This window comes from Balaenoptera physalus (assembly GCF_965194825.1).
Source record: "Balaenoptera physalus genome assembly, chromosome: 16".
NCBI lineage: Eukaryota > Metazoa > Chordata > Mammalia > Artiodactyla > Balaenopteridae > Balaenoptera > Balaenoptera physalus.
The window spans coordinates 82,922,502-82,938,121 of record NC_138898.1 but is presented as its reverse complement, the minus strand read 5'-3'; the positions used below and the strand labels follow the sequence as shown (position 1 = coordinate 82,938,121).

Here is a 15,620-nt window from a genome sequence, read left to right as displayed (position 1 = left end):
GGTTGGAATAGGTGAAGTGAAGCAGGTGGGAGAAAAGGCACAGGCAGAGTCTGGGAGGTGGGAGACTGTCAGGCGAGTGGTGAGGAAATGCAGGGTCATCGGCAGCAAGGCTGGTTGGGGAGCCTCCAATGCTGGACACAGTTATGACGCCTGGTCCCTGTCTCAGAGGGCACGTGGGCTAGTGAGGAGTCTAGACCAGCTGCATGAAAAGCTGTGATGTCAGACGGCCAGCTGGGCTGATCACTACAATCAACTCAGTCCTGCGGGCTGGGCCCTGAGGAGGTGAGGGGGGCCTCCCGGGCCTCTCATCCCCATAAGCCAGCATCATTCATCCATTCAAGTGATTTCCTGAGCACCTATAGGCACCAGGCATCCCATCAGTGCTAAGGATACCACAGTAAACAGACTCAAGTCTTGTCCTTGTGCAATAGAGAAAAACAAAGCAGGGGAGGGCTGGAGAGGGGTTGTAATCTTAGAAGGAGACATTGGAGCAGATACTTGGAGGAGATGAGCAACACACTGGATATTTGAAGGAAAAGCATTCCAGGCAGAGGGAACAGCATGTGCAAAGGCCCTGAGACTGGAGTGTGCTTAGTGTGAGCTAGTGTGGCTGGAGTGTAGTGGGTGAGGGAGGGCCTTGGAGGTGTTGAGGAGGGCCTTGAAGGCCATCGCACTACTAGGGGGAGCCTTCAGGGATTTCTTTTTTTTTTTTTTTTTTTTTTGGCTGCGTTGGGCCTTCGTTGCTGCACACAGGCTTTCTCTAGTTGCGGCGAGCGGGGGCTACTCTTCGTTGAGGTGCGCGGGCTTCTCATTGTGGTGGCTTCTCTTGTTGTGGAGTGTGGGCTCTAGGTGCGCGGGCTTCAGTAGTTGTGTCATGCGGGCTCTAGAGCTCAGGCTCAGTAGTTGTGGTACATCGGCTTAGTTGCTCCGCAGCATGTGGGATCTTCCCAGACCAGGGCTCGAACCCGTATGACCTGCATTGGCAGGGGGATTCTTAACCACTGTGCCACCAGGGAAGTCCAAGGATTTCATTTTTTATTGAATTTTTTTTTTTAAGTTGAGATCTAATTTACACATTATTAAATCTATGCATTTTAAGTGTACAGTTTGATGACTTTTAGTATAAACATACAGGTATGCAGCCATCACCACAATCCAGTGTTAGAACATTTCTACCACCCAGAAAGTTCTCTCGTGCCTGTTTGAAGTCAGTCCCTGCTCTCAACCCCTGGCAACTGCTGATCTGCTTTCTGTGTCTATAGTTTTGAAATTTCAAATAAGTGGAATCAAACTACTTGTAGTCTTCTGTGTCTGGTTTCTTTCACTTAGTATAATGTTTTTAGAGGTTAATCCATATTGTTGCAAATATCAACAGTTGGGTTCTGCAGTTGCAGATACGGAGGGCTGACTGCACTATACCATTTTATATGAGGGACTTGAGCATCCTTGGATTTGGGTAACCACAGGGATCCTGAACCAGTTCCCCAAGGATACCAAGGGACAACTGTGTACTATCGTCTAGATGAACCTTGTGTTCATATATTCACCAGTTGATGGACATTTGGGTTGTTTCCATGTTTTTGCTATTGTGAAGAACGTCACTATGAACATTTTTTTTTTTTACAAATGTTTGTACGGATATATGCTTTTATTTCTCTTGGGTGGTTGGGTCATACGGTAGGTATATATTTAACTTTTTATGCAACTGTCAAACTGGTTTCCAATGGGGTTGCACCGTTTTTCATTTCCACCAGCAATCTGTCCTGATTGCTCCACATCCTCATCAGCACTTGGTATTGTCAGTTTTTCTCATTTTAGCCTTTCTAATCTGCGTGAAGTGGTATCGCATTGTGGCTTTGATCCACATTGCCCTTGTGACTAATGATGTAGGTCATCTTTTCACGTGCTTATTGCTGTTTACGTATCTTCATTGGTGAAATGAGTATTCAAATCTTTTGTTCATTTTTTTATTAGGTCTTATTAGTAAGTTGTGAGGGTTCTTTATATGTTGGTGAATAAATGACCTTTATTAGATATATGATTTATAGCTTGACCCAAGCCTGACAGCGAGCGACTCCTGGGCTCCAGAATTCCTGGGGTGTCAGGGAGTTGGTCAGGGGATTAGAATGTTGGATTTGGCGGACTCTGGGGGGCAGGCCAAGGCTGGCAGGCATGCCTCATACTCCCATCAGCTCACCTGGGCATGTAGGTGCCACTACTTTGTGCCTTGCAGGAGCTCATTTTCCTTTGCTCTTATGTCTAACCACCCTGTTTGAGGAGCTCATCCTTCCCATGGCTATGCCAGGACGGTAATAGTGTTGTTGGCTCATCCTGCTGGCCTGGGAGCCTTTCTGGGCACCCATATTCCTGCTGTGAGCATTGTGGGTTGGCTTCTGTATTAGTCAGAACTTCTTTGGTTGCAAGTGACAGCGTCCCTCAAAGAGAATTAGGTAAAAAGACACAACAATGCCTGTGTGTGTCAGGATTTGTTGGCTGATGTAAGTGAAGGGCTCAAGTGACCAGCTTCAGGTTCAGCTGGATCCAGGCCCTCCAAATCCTGGGACTTAGCCCTGCTTTCTCTGTGTTGGCGTTGTTCCCTGGCGGTCTCTTCTGTGGGGTAATCCTGCAGCTCCTGGCTTTCATCCCACACCTAGGCAGCCCCAGAGCCAGAAGAGCACCTTCTCCTAAAGGTTCCAGCCAGAATCCAGGCCCTGATGCTCCTTGGGTCCCATGATCTTCCTTCAGCTAACCATGGGGCTCTGGCCAGGCCTGGGTCATGTGTCCACTCGAGGTGTGGGGATGGGGGGTCAGCTCATATAAGTCATATGGATCAAGAAAAGAGAAAAGGGTTCTCTAAAAAGGAATAATATTCTGTGACCATGAGTGGGATAAGGATACGGCTGGACGGGCAAAGGGTGTGGCATTCCCCTACTGCATGAGTTTAATGTCCAGAAGGCACTGGTTTCCCCTGTTCCCGAGGTCCTGAGGGGGTGACGCTTTCTCCCAGAATCCTCTGTCCGTCCGCGGTGCTCTGCATCCCCTCTCCCCACTGGACAGTGTGCTCCCCTAGGTGGAGGACGCATCCTGCCTGCGGCTCTGGGGCAGGACAGGGCCTGGCCTATGGTGAGCCCTACATGAATACCTAGTACAAGAGAGGGTGTGCACACAAGACAGTGGGGGAGTAGGGGATGTGGGCCTGTCCTTTCTGCCTCTCCCCCAACTCCCCTGCAGCCAGTCCCATCTTTCTGTCACCTGGGGACACATATTCCTGCTGTGAGCATTGTGGGTTGGCTTCTGTATTAGTCAGAACTTCTTTGGTTGCAAGTGACTTGAGCTGATCACCATGGAGATTGGGGGCTTCCCCTCTCAGGAGTCCCCTTTGTCAAACACCAGCGCCCTATATGCCATATGCATCGCAACCTTCTCTGCTTAGTCATGAAAACAGGGAGCTGTAATTGCGGGAGGGCAGGCTGAGGGCACAGCAAGTCCATCCTGGCGGGGGGTTGAGGCAGGTGTAAGCTCCTCTGTGTGTGTGTCCCCGCACCTGGGGTGGAGTGGGTGAGTGCTGGATGGTGAACCCAAAGCTGGCGTATGGCCTGTGTGGTGAGGCTGGCTGATCAAATTAGATGTTGCTTTGTCCAGCCTGCATTGAGGGATGTGAGCTGTTGGCTGGTCCTAGGGGGTCTGGGGGCCGCTGGAGAGTGACCCACTGGGTTGCCCACGCATGTCAGAATCTGCTGGCCAGTGCTATGTGGTGAGAGCTGCATTCAGCTGTTGGTGGCCGTGCTGGCCTGCATGGTCCTGCTAAGGGGCTGCTGGGGTTAATACAGCCTGTGCCGTAGACCCCTGAGCCGGCTTGCTCCCGATTCTCACCTCCTGGGTCCCGGATGTAAGAGCGAGTGTGTGCCCGACCCAGAGTCTGGCAGACTGGAACACATGTCCTGGCAGCGCCACCGCCATGCTGGGCCCACGCCTGCAGCCACTTCTCTGTACCTCAGTTTCCCTATCTAGAAAATGGGGGTGAACATGGTCCCTGCCTCACGGGGCCAGGGGTGCTCTGCCATCTGGTGACGTTGTGATGTGATCCCTCCTGTTCTCTGCCCACAGGTGAGTGACGATGGCGGAGAGCACGTGACCTGCACGGACCCTTCTCTGCCCACCGAGTGGCACCACCATGCAGAAGCCCAGCGGCCTGAAGCCCCCCGGCCGCGGGGGGAAGCATTCAAGCCCCATGGGCCGGACGTCCACTGGATCAACCTCGGCCTCTGCCACTGTGACGGCCGCTGGCTCCAAGGAAGGTACGCAGGGCCGAGGGTGGAGCTGGGTTGGTAGTGGTTCTTCTGGAAGAGCCAAGGGAACTTGGGCCGCTCCCTGACCAGCCTGGAGGCCAGCAGTTCCCAGAAGTTCTTCTTCATGTCTGACCACATCCCTTTGAAAATGAACGGGCGGTGACACATGCTTTATGTGCATTGTTCCTTTTCACGCTCCTCCAAATCTGGGAGGCGGGTACCACTGTTGGCTTCCCTTAGGGATGAGGAAATGGAGGCCCAGGGAGGCATGGCAACTTGCCCACGTCACTCAGCCTGGAAAACACAGCCCAATTCAAACTCCAGCCTCTGCCAGCCTCCCTGCCCCCACTCATTCCCCTTCCAGGGTCTGAGATGATCCCCATCTTCCCATCAGCTTTCTTGTCTACCACCCAGACCTGTGCCATTTGAGCTTTACTTGTGTAACCGCTAGTCCTCCTGCTGGTGGGCAGAGGGTTCCTGGCAGGGCAGGGGTAAGGCCAGGTGCTCGGGCTGGATGCACCAGCTCTGAAGGCAAATGGGTTGAGGACAGCTGTTAGCTATTGGCTTTTTCTAGTGATAAAAAGTAAGATAGTCCACTCTGTAATATTTGGAAAGTTTGATGTAGGGGTTAAATTGCCTATAATCTTCCCTAGAGGTAACTATTACTATTTTGGTTTATATCCTTTCATTTTTTTTTTTTTTATCTCTTTGCAATCATGCTGCATATACAACTTGAAAATCTGCTTTTTTCTTTTTTTATAAATTTATTTGTTTTATTTTATTTATTTTATCTTTGGCTGCATTGGGTCTTCTTTGCTGCACGCGGGCTTTTCTCTGGTTGCGGCGAGCGGGGGCTACTCTTCGTTGCAGTGCACGGGCTTCTCACTGCAGTGGCTTTTCTTGTTGCAGAGCTCGGGCTCTAGGCGCGTGGGCTTCAGTAGTTGTGGCACATGGGCTCAGTAGTTGTGGCTCGCGGGCTGTAGAGCGCCGGCTCAGTAGTTGTGGCACACGGGCTTAGTTGTACCACGGCATGTGGTATCTTCCCGGACCAGGGCTCGAACCTCTGTCGCCTGCACTGGCAGGTGGGTTCTTAACCACTGCGTCACCAGGGAGGCCCTCTTATTTTTCACTTTGGTAAATAATGCTGTGATGAACATCTTTGGCACAAATTCCCGCTTTGACGACACTCCAGCCAGCAGGGTAAGACAGGGTCCATGTCATCTGATTGGCATAGAAGTTTGGAGAGGCAAAAACAGTCACAGGCCAGACTGGGCAATCTGGGCCCTGGGTAGGGTCAAGTGAAATTTGAGCCAAAGGCACGGGCAGTTGACAGAACCAGGTCCCTGGGAAAGCCAGACAGCTAGCATGGAAAGGTGAGGAAGACGTGTCATGTGGCCCATGGACAGCCCTGCCTGGTACAGGCTCATGTGGAGGCCCAGACAACCCCTTTCAAGGTGGCAAATCCTCCTTTCCTCATTTCTGAGCCTGAGAAGAACCTAGGCGGGGAAAAAACAAGGGGGAAAGGCTGTTCCAGGTGAGGGAACAAGTAACACAAGGACCCTGAGGCAGGAATGGATTGTTTGTTAAAAAAGAGAAAGAAGACAAGTCTGGGTAAAGAGGAGTGTGAAATGAGGTTGGGGAGGGCAGCAGAGGCAGGTGGTGAAGGGCAGGGGGACTGGATTTGTTTTAAGTGTGATGGGAGCTGTTGGAGGATGTTAGCAAAGATCGTCTGGTGGTGTTGGCATCCCTCAGGGCACCAGGCAGAGGGCGGGTTGCAGGGGTTAAGAGCGGGGCTGGGGAGACTGGTGAGGAGGCACGTGGTCACCCGGGCGAGGATGTTTGCCCTCACTGCCAGGGCTGTGGGAGGTGAAGGGGCTGACCATCATGAGTGGGCTGCAGGGAAGACTTCCTGGAGGAAGTGTGAGTGAGCTCAGCCTGAAGGAAGGGGGGAGTGTAAGTGTGGAGGAGGACGACGATGTGGGGCCTGGAGACAGAGCATGGGCAGAGGCACCAAGTGGGCCTAGTGGTCTAGTGCGGGTGGGAGTTGTATAGCCCACTGGCTGGAGAAGGGCTCCAGCCAGGCTTGACCCTGACCCTCTTCTCCACTGGAGAGAGCCCCTAGCACCTTCTGGATTCTTTCCTCATTGCCTCCTCTCTGATCCAGAAGGCCTGAGTTCTGGCTCTGATCCAGCTCTAATATCCCTCCTGTGTGACCTTGGAAGCATTACTTAACCTCTCTGAGCCACAAATGGGATAATGTCATTTCTCTCGTGGAATCAAGTGAGTTAATAAATGGAAAGTGCCTGCAGGCACAAGACTCATTAAAGAGTAATTTCTTTTCCTTTCATCCCTCCATAATCTCATTACAGAAAAATTTGAGTGATAAAAGAAGGAACTCCCATTACCCCTCCATTTAACCTAATCACACCCACCACTGTGACATATTCCTTCTGGTCTTTTTTTCTGTTCACATGTTGTTGTTTCAAGCAGTTAAGTCATGGGTTGTATCCAAACTTGCATCTTACTGCTTCACATTTGATTGCGTTCTATGGGAAGTGCCCCCCGCCCCCGTGCCAGGGCAGTGTCCTCTTTGCTGTCATTTTGAATGGCTACATCCTGGTCTCTCGAGGGAAGGGGAATGGACCACACTGTGTGGCCTGCTGATTGCCTCCTGGTCACACCGCACGGTGGTCTGGGGGCCGCTGAGGGTGGGGGCTGGGTGGTCTGACTCTGCCTGGACCCCAACCCCGCAGGGCTGTTACTGTGCCGGGAGAGGAGGCGCCACTCCATGAATGCCCGATTGATCACAGAGACACGCCCCCTGCCGAGGGACAAGGTGGCAGCAAAAGGCTGCAGCTGCGGTTGGTGCCGCCCTCCTTCCCGCTCTGGCACCTGCTGCCTTTGCAGGTCCAAGAGAGACAGACCCCCGGGCTGGGGGAGGGAGCAGAGAGCCGGGAGCAGTTGGCCAGGGCAGTGGAGCCCTGTGACAGGGGAAGGGAGATTTCTGCCGCCCAGAGCTGCTTTTGTCCCTGCTCCAGGTCTCATAACAAGAGTCCCAGCAGAGGCGGGACGTGTGGCAGCAGCAGGGGAGGATGGTGGCCCCACTCCTGGCCCACAGGCTCCCTCACCCACCCCGTGGAACTGGCCATCAGCTCTCCGAGGTGCTGGAGGTGCCCACCCCCATGGGAGGCTGGGAGGCTGGGACTCCGGGGGTGGGTGCTGGAGCACCAAGAGAGGGTCTGGCAGAGGCTGGAGCCTGATGGTGGTTGGAGGGGGGGCAGTTGCTCTGGGAATCGGGGCAGTGGCAGCCTCCCAAAGCATGAGCTCAGCCTCCGGGCAGAGGATCTGCCAAGGGTCAGGCCTGGGCTGATGCCTCCGCCCCCCACGGCCTGTGTCGGTTCCCAGAGCGGTGACATACAGGGAGCAATAGGACCGGAGGGGCCGTGGGAGGGGGTCTCTTACACCAGGAGGTGGCCCAGAGGTGGTCAAAGCAGGTGCACAGGAAGGCGGTCTGGGACCCACCCGTGGGCCACAACCTGGGTGGGGCCTCTAGGTCAGGGGCAGCTCAGCCAGATGGGATGGACCCCCTGGAGGCTGCTTCAGATCAGGCAGTCGGGGCGGGGAAGGGGGTCCTCGCTCAGGAGGTGACACTGGTGTGAAGATCTTAGTGACAAGCAGGAACCCGCCCAGCCGAGGCAAGGTCAGGGAAAGGGCATCCAGGCAGAGGCAGTAGTGGCTACAAAAGTCCTGAGTCTTGAGACCTCTAAGGACGGGGATGGAGAGCGGCTTGAGAGGCCTGGGAGGGTTGTGAATGGGCCGGGGCAGGAGTGGCGACCGGAAGGGAGTTGGGGAGCTGTGACCCAGGCCGCCTGGGGGTTGGGAGCCTATCCTGGGCCTGAGGAAGATGTGGGGGGAGCTCAGGTCTCCGGGCTGGCGGCTCAAGATGCTGCTGGGGTTAGGCCTTCCCTTTGGGTCAGGAGCAGCCGGCGGTGGTCGGGCAGGTCCAACACTGCTGGGCAGTCGTAGGAACCACGGCAGGCTGTGCACAGGAGCCCTTAGTCCTTCCTGGGGTCTGCTTCTGAGCCTCAGGTGGGGGCAGGCCAGGCTAGGCCGTGGGTGTCCCTCTTGGGACAAGAAGGGCTGGCCGCAGGGACCTGGGGAGGACTCTAGGGACAGGGACAGACCATAGGCGACTGTCGAGGTCCCTCCGCCCTTGCCCCCCACTGGGGCAGGCGGGTCCTTGGAGGGCCTCTCCCATCCCTTGCCCTGTGGTCCAGCCCCAGAGATTTCCCATCTAGGAGGGACGGCGTTTGACACTTGTGTGTCACAGGCCGGCCCTGCAGCAGGTGTCTTATCACATTTCTTTCTCATTAACAACTGAGTGAGAGAACTGCTCTTCTGTCCATTTGAAAGATGACAAAACTGAGGCTTGGAGGCCTCAGCTGAGTTGCTCGGAGTTACAGGGCCAGAGGGTAGCAGGGCTGGGCTTGAGACTCGTGCTGGGCTTGGTCTAAAGCTGGTTCAGGCTGCTGGCACCCACTGCCCCCAGGGATGAGACAGCTGGGGTGGCTGGACTCCTGAGTCCACTCCCACACTCTGCTCAGGCACCGGCTAGATGGGCAGGGTTGGAGGAGCGATCTCTTCTCGTTAGGTTGGTCACAGCTGTCCCCCGGTGTGCCTGTGGCCTTTGCACACGTGGGGGACCCAGGACACAGGAGGTCGAGGACGCGCGTGCATGGGCGTCCGCCTCAGAAAAGCAGCGGGCCACTTGGGGCACGGTCCACCTCCTATATATCGATCTCCCCCAAGGGGCCCAGACCTTTGCAGTTCTGGCTTATTGAGCTGGGGCCCGGGTGCCCCCACACCCTGTGGGTGCTCCAGACATGGGAGCCAGCCTGACGTGCCCGGGGTGGGGGGTCCCGCAGAGCTTCACAGCTGGCCTCTAGTCCTAGACGCTGACCCCACTCCACTGCACCCCCGGAGGTTTGTGTCTTTCACCTTGATCCCCGTGCTCCCTACGAGGGTAGGTGGCTTCACCCCTGTTTTAACTGACCTGTCCCAGATGCTGCGCAAGCCTGGGCAGAACCGGGACCAACTTCCAGCCCTTGCTCCTGCAGAGCTAGCACTGGCTCCAGGCGGCACTCACTCCCTTCAAGGTCAGCTCTCCTGCTCTCCTCCCCTGACCACATCCTAAACTTTTTAATGGCATCAGGATGGGGAAAGCCAAGCTGAGCTTTTCTGTGGCTGGGCTGCGGATGGGCGGGGGGCAGGGCAGCCTCCTAATGTTCCTGATGACGCCCAGAATCGATTGGGAATGGGGGCGGGGGGAGGGGGAGCTGGGGAGAGCAGGGGCCCAGCTGCCAGCGCCTGCCTGCCTGCCTGCCGTGGCTGGCGTGGCCGTAGCAGGGCTTCTCCATGGGGAGCTGGCTCTGCTCCTTCCAGGGTAAGCCTCCCGCATCTTTTTCTCCCTGGGGCCTCAGCTGAGTCTGCTGGGTAGGGGCTCTGTCCCCCTGGTTTGGGAGTAAGGGGAACAGAAGGGGGCTTCTGAGTTCCCTTAGGCTCAGGAAGGACGCTGAGCAATCCTTGGGACTGGGGCCCGCCCCGGAACGGCCTGGTAGAGGGTCCCTTCTGCAGGAATGGATGGCTGGAGACAGCATAGCAGGGGAGATGCCAGGCCTGTGGTGGCCACAGGGGGCGGGCCCTGCCTTGGTCAGAGTGGGTTGGGAGGGGTCTTTCCAGAGGCCATATGGGCGGGGCGCTGTCAAGGGACTGACTGGAGGGTGGACCGGGCTGGGGGGCTCACGGTGGGAAAGCTGGCTCCCTTGAGGAATGCTCTAGAGACCTGATCCCTTCCTTTGGACCTCGGTGTTGAGTCCCTGCCAGGAGAGCCGGGGTCTTAGAGCAGAAAGCTGCTTTGGGGTTTGTGGGGCATTTATGTATGTTGCGTTGGGGCCACCAAGGAGGGGAGGTCAGGGTCGTGGCCAGGGTATATTTCAGCCCCATTCTGGGGCTCCGGGGATGGAGAAGGGGTCTGTGTGGACCCCGCCTCCCAGGGCTTGTGTTCTGGGTGGGGTGCAGACACGTACCCTGGCAGCTTGGGTGGCAGGCTGTGCCAACCAAGGAAGAATGGAGTTTCATGGGGTGGCAGTGCCAGTGAGGGGTGGTGGAGCTGGCCTGATGGGCAGGCAGGGTTTCCTTAGGTGACACAGAGAAAAAAATGCTATAATTTTAGGCCAGAGTGACCATGTACTGCCTGGGACAGCCCTAGTTTATGCTTGTGGTCTTGGCATGATACTATATTAATAGCACCTCTTTTCTCTCCACCGTGTCTGGTTTTGGATTATAAATTATGTAGTTACCTTATTTATAGCCCTTCCTAAGTCATCACACTGCTCATTCGCACATTAAAGGCTCTGACAAGTCGTGCAGCAAAGTAACCTTAACTTTGCTTAAACCCCTGTTCCTCAAGTTTGTTTGAATTTGGAGATTAAGGTTTTGTTTTCATGATACCTATTAACACCTTGTTGAACTATGTTCTATGGAACGTTTATAGAAACGCTTTTTTCCCTCTGGCCTGCAGGGGCAAAGGGCCAACTTCATCATGCTCCTTGGTGCATGTCATATCATCACTGTGGGTCCCTCCAAGGCCCCTCTTGTGTTTTTTAAATTGATCCCTTTTTATCCTGTTTCCTATTCCCGCTTCCCCCACCCCCAGGCATTCGTGCCTGTGTACTGTGCATTGGGACACTCTTGAACCCTTTCTCACCAAGCATCACATCATAAACACTTCCTGCTGTAACCTGGAAAAATTATTATTATTATTATTATTTTAATTAATTTATTTTTTAATATTTATTTTTGGCTGTGTTGGGTCTTCATTTCTGTGCGAGGGCTTTCTCTAGTTGCGGCAAGCGGGGGCCACTCTTCATCGCGGTGCGCGGGCCTCTCACTATCGCGGCCTCTCTTGTTGCGGAGCACAGGCTCCAGACACGCAGGCTCAGTAGTTGTGGCTCACGGGCCTAGTTGCTCCGCGGCATGTGGGATCTTCCCAGACCAGGGCTCGAACCCGTGTCCCCTGCATTGGCAGGCAGGTTCTCAACCACTGCGCCACCAGAGAAGCCCTGGAAAAATTGTTTTTAAAGAGTACTTAATAATCCGAAAGACTTGACCATAATTTATATAACTGCTTACTATTTTGGGGGGCCCTTAAATCCAGGTTTTGTTTGTTTTGTGAATAACAAGACAGTGAGTCAGTTTTTTCTTTCTAAATTATTTCCTTGGGAAATGGGCCACAGATGACATTATTTTATTATTTTCTTTTTCAAGTATTGTATTTCATTTTTTATTATGTTTTTTTATTACACAAGTAACATGGGCTTCTCGTAAAAGCCAAAGGTTAACATAAAAAGTGATCCCCATCTAGAGAGTGAAAATGAATCGGGGGAGTGATGATGTGGTTGAGTTTGCCTTCAGAGGGCTCATGCTGACGGCTCTGGAGGAGGGCCTGAAACAGGGGGCTGGAGACTGGATGCTGGAGACCGTTCTGGAAGCTTCTCTGCTGGGCAAGGTGTGAAATCTCAAGGACTTGATCTCGGGAGGGATCTCTGAGACCCTAGAGGGAGGCGTGGATTTAGGAGTTATTCTGTGAAATTGCTAGATCTTGATGAATAACTGGTTTGGGGGTGGTGGGAGCGGGGGGAGGAGCAATGAGGGTTAGTGGCCTGAGTAAATGGATGGGTGGGGGGCACTCCTGAGATGGGGAGGACAGAGGAGGAGCTTTTGGAGGTGGGGTCACTTTGGTTCAGAATGTCTAACGTGAAGTCCTGGGGGACATCCAGGAGGAGGCAGCTACTGGAAGGGCAGGTCTGGCGGCCAGGGAAGGGATCTGGACTGGGGAGAACAGCTTCATTCTACGTCATTTTGTGTCATTTGGATCTTTTACAAAGGGAATTTATTAACGTCTTTTAAAAAGCAGAAATGTGGCAGCATATAAGCAGTAGCTAATGGTGCAGGAGAGCGTTAGCTTATAGGGGAGCTCGGTGTAAAGCAGGGTTCCCAGGTACTGACCAGAGAAGAGGGGCATTTTTGCTGCCTCTTGGCCCCTCCCCACCTGCTCCCTGCATTGGAGACAGGTCAGGGGCTTGGTCCTTCTCTGTCTCCTCTTCCTGTCTCTCATTCACAGGGTCTAGATAATTTAGACGGTTCTTTGATGGGCCACTATCCAGGGTGTGGGCTGGGATAGGGCCCATGGTGTGCTGGCGCTGGCCCAGGCCGGCTCACGAGAACCAGTTGTGAAATTGTCAGGAATTTTGCAAGCTAGGTATTAAACACAGCCATCATTTAAACAATCAGATTGTGTGAACTTAAAATTAAGTACATTCTATTAAAAACATAGGTAATAAATATTCAAAACTCATGACTTCTAGTAGTTCTCCCAGTAGTGTTTATACCACTAATACTACTACTATTTTACTACTGGTAAAAAAGCTACTATTTACTACTAGTAAGATTTTGTAGCATCTGTGTTTTTTTTGTTTTGTTCTGTTATTTATTTATTTATGGCTGCGTTGGGTCTTTGTTGCTATGCACGGGCTTTCTCTAATTGCAGCGAGCGGGGGCTACTCTTCATTGAGGTGCACGGGCTTCTCATTGCAGTGGCTTCTCTTGTTGCGGAGCATGCGCTCTAGGCGCGCAGGCTTCAGCAGTTGTGGTGCACGAGCTTAGTTGCTCCGTGGCATGTGGGATCTTCCCGGACCACGGATCAAACCCGTGTCCCCTGCATTGGCAGGCGGATTCTTAACCACTGCGCCACCAGGGAAGTCCCCAGCATTTGTGTCTTTGAGGTTATTTACTCTGTGTTGGAAATACTATATATAATCTCTTCCCAATTCTGTGTTCAGTGGCATCATGCTGGTAGCTTGAGATGGATCATGGTGGGAGAATTTACACTATGGAAATTGGCAAAGGCTACAAAATCAGGGTTATTATTATTATTGTTTTTTTCTCTTGGAGAACTAGTTAAGACTTTCCCAGCACAGCACTGGCTGGAATATAGGCGGAGAGAGTAGTGGATGGAGACTGCCCCGTCAGAGAGGACCACCAGGGTGGGCCAGGGTGGAGGACTGGGGAGGCCCCAGTCCTGTCACGGGAGCAGGGAGCCTTGAGAGGCGCATGGACAGCAGGGCCGGGCACCACAAGGCTGGGAAGGGCCCCCTGCAGTGCAGCGAGGGATCCTTGCAGGAGAAGTTTCCAGAGCGGGGAGGGGTCGGGAGCTGAGGGTCAGAGACGGACTGGGAAGCAGAGTCTTATTAGGGCATGGAACGGTTTCCTTCTAGACACTGCTGGATGGAAAAATACCAACTGCAGGAAGAGCAGAGGACCGAGTGATATCTAACTACAGCCTGGCTTGTGTTTTTGACTTTTAAGTACTACACACACACACACACACACACACACACACACACACACACACACACACACACACACAAACACATACACACACACACACACAAACACATACACACACACACACACACACACACACACACATGCCCCTACACGCACAGGATAAAGCCTGGAAAAACACACACCAAGATGTTAACTGTGACTATGTTTATATGATGGAACTATATAGGTCCTTTTGTTTTTTTTAATCAGTAACTATGTTTAAAAATTTTTCTGCAGTGGACGTGAATGATCTATGTAATAAACATTTAGAGAGAGAAAAGCTTGTTTGCTGGGAAGGAGAATGGGTGGCAGCAGGCGGGGGTGAGGTGAGGGAAGCTGTTTTGTGGGCCAGGGCGGTGTTCATGCCACCCATGGGCTCTGACCTCTGTCGGAGGGCCATTGCGGGAGAGGAGAGAGGTGGCAGGGAGGGGGGTCCCAGGGAAGACCAAAGGGGGATGGAGGTTTGCTTCTAAAAGGAGAAGAGGGGGCTTCCCTGGTGGTGCAGTGGTTGAGGGTCTGCCTGCCAATGCAGGGGACGCGGGTTCGAGCCCTGGTCTGGGAGGATCCCACATGCCGCGGAGCAGCTGGGCCCGTGAGCCACAACTACTGAGCCTGCGCGTCTGGAGCCTGTGCTCCGCAACGGGAGAGGCCGCGATAGTGAGAGGCCCGCGCCCCGCGATGAAGAGTGGCCCCCGCTTGCTGCAACTAGAGAAAGCCCTCGCACAGAAACTGAGACCCAACACAGCCAAAAATAAATAAATAAATAAATAAATAAATTTTTAAAAATAAATAAATAAAAGGAGAAGAGGGTTCTTAGCTTTCCTCTGGAAACACAGGGAAAATGGGAAGGGCTCAGGGAGGTACAAAGGCGGAAAGGAGACCAGGTGAACCGGAAACTGCCTGGAGTGAGCCTCAGATTCCTTGACTGAAGAAATGGGAGCGACTTTCTGCAGCTCGGATTGTTGACTATTCCATGCACCCAGCACAGAGCCGGGGTGGGCCGCAGTTCTGAGCCGGCAGTGCAGTGCAGCTTGCATTGAGGGCCTGCTGCGGGGAACCAGGCTGGGTGCTGGAGAGGAAACACAGCCCGTGTGAGCTTCCATTTAAGTCTGGGAGGCAGACGTACACAGGTGAAGATGGGGTAAATCTCTTGAAGAATAAAGTGAGTAGAGGGTGCTGCAAGTGGGTGGGCTTTTAGGTGAAGAAGTCAGGGAAGGCTTCTCTGAGGAGGTGAGGGAACGAGCCCTGTGACTGTCAGGGCAGAGGTTCTGGGAGGTGCTCCCACCTCTGTTTGCAATGAGCCCTCTCTCCGCAACCCCAGGGCCCCACGGACCTTGGTGCCTTCCTGCCAGGCAGAAGGCCTGCTGAGTTGTAGCTGCGGTCCTGGTGTTCCCCCCACCCCTTTGCTGGCCCCACTTTTGACACTGGGTGCTCAACGAATGGGGTCCCTGGTGGCTGAGATTCGGCAGGTATGCAAAATGCCTGTCTCCGCTTCCCAGGCAGGGCAGGACCAAAGTCCTTGCGGAAGCAGGGGAGGATGCGCTCTCATCTGGGCACCTCCCACCACCCCCGCCTTGAGCGCCCCCCGCTCACGTTGGACCAGGCCACCAGCTGCTGTCACTCCACACCATGTCCTTTAGCCCTTTTTTTCAAAGTTCTACTTTGAACGTGAAACCAGCAGTCAATTCCCTTGTGCCTGGTGTCTGGGGAAGGATCAGCTGCTGGCGTGAGGTTTAAGTCTGTTGCTGTCCTTTGCTTTCTTGGGGTTTTGCCGAGCCCATGCCGGTCCATGCAGGAACTAGGAGGGCGGGGAGGCCCAGGCCCTGCCCTCAGGGAGCCTCCAGAACCGCCCCAGAGGCTCAGCCCATCAGCCAGGTCTCATAG

The 15,620-nt window shown here is 53.8% G+C and overlaps 1 protein-coding gene across 4 annotated transcripts in view; it reads left to right on the top strand.

Annotated features, from left to right (window-relative positions):
- The window catches only part of CLIP2 (CAP-Gly domain containing linker protein 2), a 77,385-nt gene that overhangs the window by 14,855 nt on the left and 46,910 nt on the right, over positions 1-15,620 (top strand). For all 4 annotated transcript variants that reach the window (XM_082432301.1, XM_082432302.1, XM_082432299.1 and 1 more), the window contains one exon: positions 4,108-4,298. In XM_082432301.1, the coding sequence (XP_082288427.1) occupies positions 4,175-4,298 (124 nt within the window). In that variant the 5' untranslated portion in view covers positions 4,108-4,174. The remainder of the gene's footprint in view (positions 1-4,107; positions 4,299-15,620) is intronic.